Consider the following 4,559-nt stretch of genomic DNA (forward strand, 5'->3'; position numbering starts at 1 on the left):
TCACAGCCAAAGAAAGGGCCCAAACAGCCTTAACATAAGAGATTAATCTTTGTCCAACTAAACATCAAAGAACCCTTCCCAGAAAAGTGCAAAGGCCATAAGTTTTTCAAAAGGTAGTCTGGCAGGGGTCAAAACCAATCCCCATAATACAGCAGTTCCACGCAGGGCATACCCTGCTAAAATAAAAGGCTAAAAGTGCAACGAATCATTGGAAACTAATTGGAGCTCCATTGAACTACTACTGCTCGAGCTTGCTTCATCTGGACTTGAAGCAAGAAGTAGTTCGGCTGTCACCTCTGAAGGAGCGATGCAGCACTTCTCAGTTGCGATTCTCTGAATTTCAGTAATGGGAATTTTAGGGAATTTAGCGTCAGGGGTTTTGAATTTATCAATAGCAGAGAGATCAGGAAACTCAATTGCTTGTGAAGGTGAAGGTGAAAGAATTTTACCCAACAGATCAGTCTGCAATGTGATTTTTCTAGCCCTTGACTTGTTTTTGTTTTTTTGAGGCTGAAATCGCTTCAGGCTTATGGCCATCTAGAGCTTCGGCCAGTCTTGGGCTTCTTCTCAGAGTAGCAGTGGAAATTGGAGTATTAGGCTTCCTCTTCCTCCTCTTGAGCATGTCATAAAGTAAAAGTTGTTTAGTTTACACTACTCTACACACAGTATAAAGAATGTTTAGAAGAAACACTGCGATTAATACTGCACCCTTTATCCATAACTTGACATATACATAGCATTAAAATAATGTTTCCTATCTGGATCAAATCCAGATTCTGCCATAGTATATTGAGATGAAATTATATAATGGCACTATAGTTTGGTATACACACATGCAGTTAAATTGGAGTACACTAAAATATCACAGGGCTCCATCATCAGATTGTTCTATGAAGAGTGCACCACTATTTTAGTAAAACCTATTATGTGGGAATAGTACTGAAAAGAATCAACTAAAAACAGCATTGTTATCTACTTGACCAGGAAAACGTTACAGTGATACATACAAGAAAAAAAAGAGCATTTCACAAAACTTACTTGAACATGCTCCCCAATTATCTGCATCTTTCTTGTATCAACTTCTTGGTGCTCAGTTGCTCGTGGCCTTATCAGATTGTTTCTTGGAACAGCAGCCTCAGTTACCATTGGATCCTTCGCGCCTGCATAGAAGTATTATTAAGTGTAACTAAAGCTCGACTCTGTAGTAAGAATCGTACAGGTAAAAGGGCGCTCAACTCTATTGCATATATATGACCTCCTGATGAACTTCCAGAGACTAAAGGTGACAAATGTCATTCCTACGTGAAATCAAGAGGTGTAGACACTGACATGTGCTGCTTCCCAGTAACACAAAAGTCTTGAGAAAGTTTTTACGGCATTCAGGTGACCAAGGAACTAAATCTCACATTTGCAGAACACAAGATTCATGCAGTAGCTAGATGCATACCAAATCTGGATCACAATGCAAACAAAGGGACCACTCTAGAAGAAGCGGGAGTGGAAAAGTAACAACAATCACAAATAAAGATAAGGAGAGAGGGGATTAGCTGCTTGTTCGAGTCAGTAAAACCACCTTCCCGAACGAAAGGATCAATTCCTGCAAGAAGCTCAAAGTGCCCCTTTCAACAATGCATAATGATACAGGGCCCAAGGAAAAGGCCAAGCCTGATCCCCCTTTTGCAATACAAGCATGTGCATATAATAAAGATGGACTACTAAAACTGAAATGTGGTGGTCGGTATCACTAGATCAAATATTGACAAGAAACACATAATTAAACCCTAACCATAAGCAATTTAAGCAGTCAAAGTGCAGATAAAGGCCGGTCCTGGTATAAAAGAGCCAAAAAAAAATGTTACAGCAACATCAGTGAGCAGAAGTTGATGCAAAAATGTGAGAAAAGATATATTAGCAAAGAGGTAAACTTGAGAAAGATGTAATCTACTATACATACAAAATATCCTATGTGAAAACAAGGACTGAAGGTGGATGATAAGGGACATGTCAAAAACCACTTGAGGTAATTTTAAGCAAAAGTAGACCAAAAGGTTTCAACAAAATTTGTGGAGTTTTTAAATAGCCCAGACAGCAAGTCGAAATAGTAAAGCTGACTAAACTAATGCACAAATGGAGGTTTAAATGTAAACCAACCTTCAGTGGAAGAACTCTCAACGGGATGTCTGTCATTGATCACCAGGCATTTTCCAGCTTGCAAACATTCATCTGAAGAAACCACACGAGCTCATTAGTGCTATGCATACAAAATGATTTGGAGCCGCCATAAAACCTTGGCATGAGAATTTGAACTGTGATAGCATGCATGGGTCATATACTAACAGCATCTTTAGCACAACGATCCATTGTTGCACAGACAAGAAAGTTAAAAACATGCAGAAGAGTTCTACCTATAAGCTCTGCCATCCGGATCATTGTAAATGGCTCAAGTGGTAAACCTGTCATGTAAAACATTTTTATTAGGTAGAATGCATCAGTACAATAAGAAGTGCAAACCACCAACTAGTAATTAGTTTTCCTCCTGAACACTAAAGGGGGTAGAATTTTGTAGGTAACAGACCTGGTTGGCTTGTCTCCTTGGGAACAAAATACCGGGCAAGAACATCTGCTGGAATCCGGCCTAACTTCTTGTGAAACCTGCTGTGACCCCTTGAACTGTCAAGAATACACAACACGTCACTGACACTAGCTGATACCAGGATTCAAAGTAAAGTGAAATTGAGTTGGAATAAAATGGCATGCCTCGCCCTGACAGGAAGCACGTTTGCTGGCTTGGCAATGGCAGGGCAGGGTGGCAGTCGGCGCATCTCATCAAACTCTGGCAACTCAGTAAACAAATTCCCAATGATCTCCGCTGCCTTCAGCCTCACGAGTGCCCAGTTAATGGAACCCCTGACGTTAACGTTGCCAAATAATGTTAGGCTTCATCATGCATGCAGTGTTATGGACTAGGCAGGGCAAACAGAATGTAAACGAGTATAGACAGCTTAAAGATGGAGATGGAGAGGCAGACCAGGCTTCCTTGGAGCACACAGACAGGATGATCTCAGCGACCTCGACACTGCCGGGCCTGACGCGACCTTGACAATCGAGCTCGTGGCGGGCATACGGATCGTATAGAGGGAAGGTGGAGGGGTCAGTCGGTTTGTATCTAGCGATGCTGCGGAGCAAGTTGATGAAGATGGCAAGGAAGTTGCCACCGTCGCTCAGATCGACAGCCGGGACGAAGCGGAGCAAGTATCTGATGGCGTCGGACCACAAGCCCCGCCTCACCATATGCTGGAGATGGTCCACGCGGAAGTACACAGTTGTCTCCTTGGACAGCCTGCATAAAAGTCCGCGCATCAAATTCAACCAACGAAACCTCGATCAAAAGGAAGGAAGAGGAAGGTTTCAGGAAATTTTTGGGGATCTCAGTCGATTGACTACGAATGCCTCCTCTAAAAGAAACGGAACAAAAACCTAAGGAGGAGGGGGGGGGAAAGGGACCAAGGAGGAAACATAGTAACGTCAAGCTACGAAATCGTATCATCCGAGCGAGAAGTAACAAGACAACATTTGATTGTGTGGAAACGAAATCATTCATCTCAATAAAGGGACAGGAGACAGGAGAGATGCATAGGGTTCGTACGCTTCGAACGCTTCGTCGTAGCTGTAACGCCAGAGGAAGATGAGGAGCCGACGGAGACGAAAGCGGCTCACGCACTGGTAGTCCAGGGAACGAATCAGACGACGCTTGCGCTCGCCGGATGCGGAGGCGGAGCCGGAGCGCATCATTGATGATGCCGAGAAACGGCTGCGGCGGGATTGGGAATTCTTGCAGCGGCAGATTGGGTGGAAGGACGCTTGCTGTTTGATGAGGATTGAGGAGGAGTACCAGTAGAAAGGAGTATTATAGATCGATCGGATTGGAAGGGGAAAAGCCAAAGAGACCAGGAAGTCAAGTTTGATTTCTCTGATATGTGGGTCCAATATTCGTGGGCCACGGGGTGTCATCGAGGTGAACAACTGCATACCACGTGTATGGCTGCATGCGCACCGCAACCGCCTAGGCGCCTACTGGTTGCCTCCTCTTTCCTCCTCCGATCCTTTTCCCCCCCACTGTGATCCTCCTTGTTCCTCCAAAACTTTCAAAAAAAAAATGTCCACGTCGTCTCGAAAAATTTCAATACTTAATCCTTAATTCTTAAGCCTCTTGACACTCTTTTAATAAGCCTTTCAATATTTGATCCTAGACACACGAATTGTTTTTCTACGTGGGTTTTCTCTCCTTTTCTTTTTGAGGGTTTTACTGTGTGCTATACCTACAGGCCACTGAAAAGTTCGAACGCTCTCAGATGCTACTAGCCAGAACTCTTTTGCTCTCCACGTCATTCCGTTTTGCTCTCCACGTCATTCCGTGTACTTTTGCCTTTAACTACGATGAAAAAAGTCTAAAATGCCCTCGGGTCTGAACATCATGCAAAAGTTTGTTATATAAATAAGATACGAATAAGCGCGTGTTTAGTTCCTACCCTAAAATCCCAAAAAGTGCTACAGTACCC

General features: G+C 43.4%; 1 protein-coding gene across 2 annotated transcripts; it reads right to left on the minus strand.

The window, feature by feature from the left end:
* On the minus strand, window positions 1–3,904 carry LOC136493672 (uncharacterized). Of its 2 annotated transcripts, none has more exons than XM_066489772.1 (9): window positions 3,647–3,899; window positions 3,029–3,340; window positions 2,758–2,907; window positions 2,576–2,670; window positions 2,406–2,453; window positions 2,152–2,223; window positions 1,039–1,160; window positions 450–613; window positions 1–333 (listed from the first exon to the last, which is right to left on the minus strand). In XM_066489772.1, exons 1-8 carry the CDS (start codon window positions 3,790–3,792, stop codon window positions 479–481), a joined length of 1,080 nt encoding a protein of 359 aa, XP_066345869.1. In that variant the 5' UTR covers window positions 3,793–3,899; the 3' UTR covers window positions 1–333; window positions 450–478. The 2 variants fall into 2 exon arrangements, 1 of the variants encoding a protein (XP_066345869.1); XR_010768413.1 differs by lacking the exon at window positions 1–333 and adding an exon at window positions 1,237–1,298 and having other exon boundaries at window positions 474–613; window positions 3,647–3,904.
* Between the last annotated feature and the right edge of the window lie 655 nt (window positions 3,905–4,559).

Source organism: Miscanthus floridulus, chromosome 11 (genome assembly GCF_019320115.1).
Source record: "Miscanthus floridulus cultivar M001 chromosome 11, ASM1932011v1, whole genome shotgun sequence".
Classification (NCBI taxonomy): Eukaryota; Viridiplantae; Streptophyta; class Magnoliopsida; order Poales; family Poaceae; genus Miscanthus; species Miscanthus floridulus.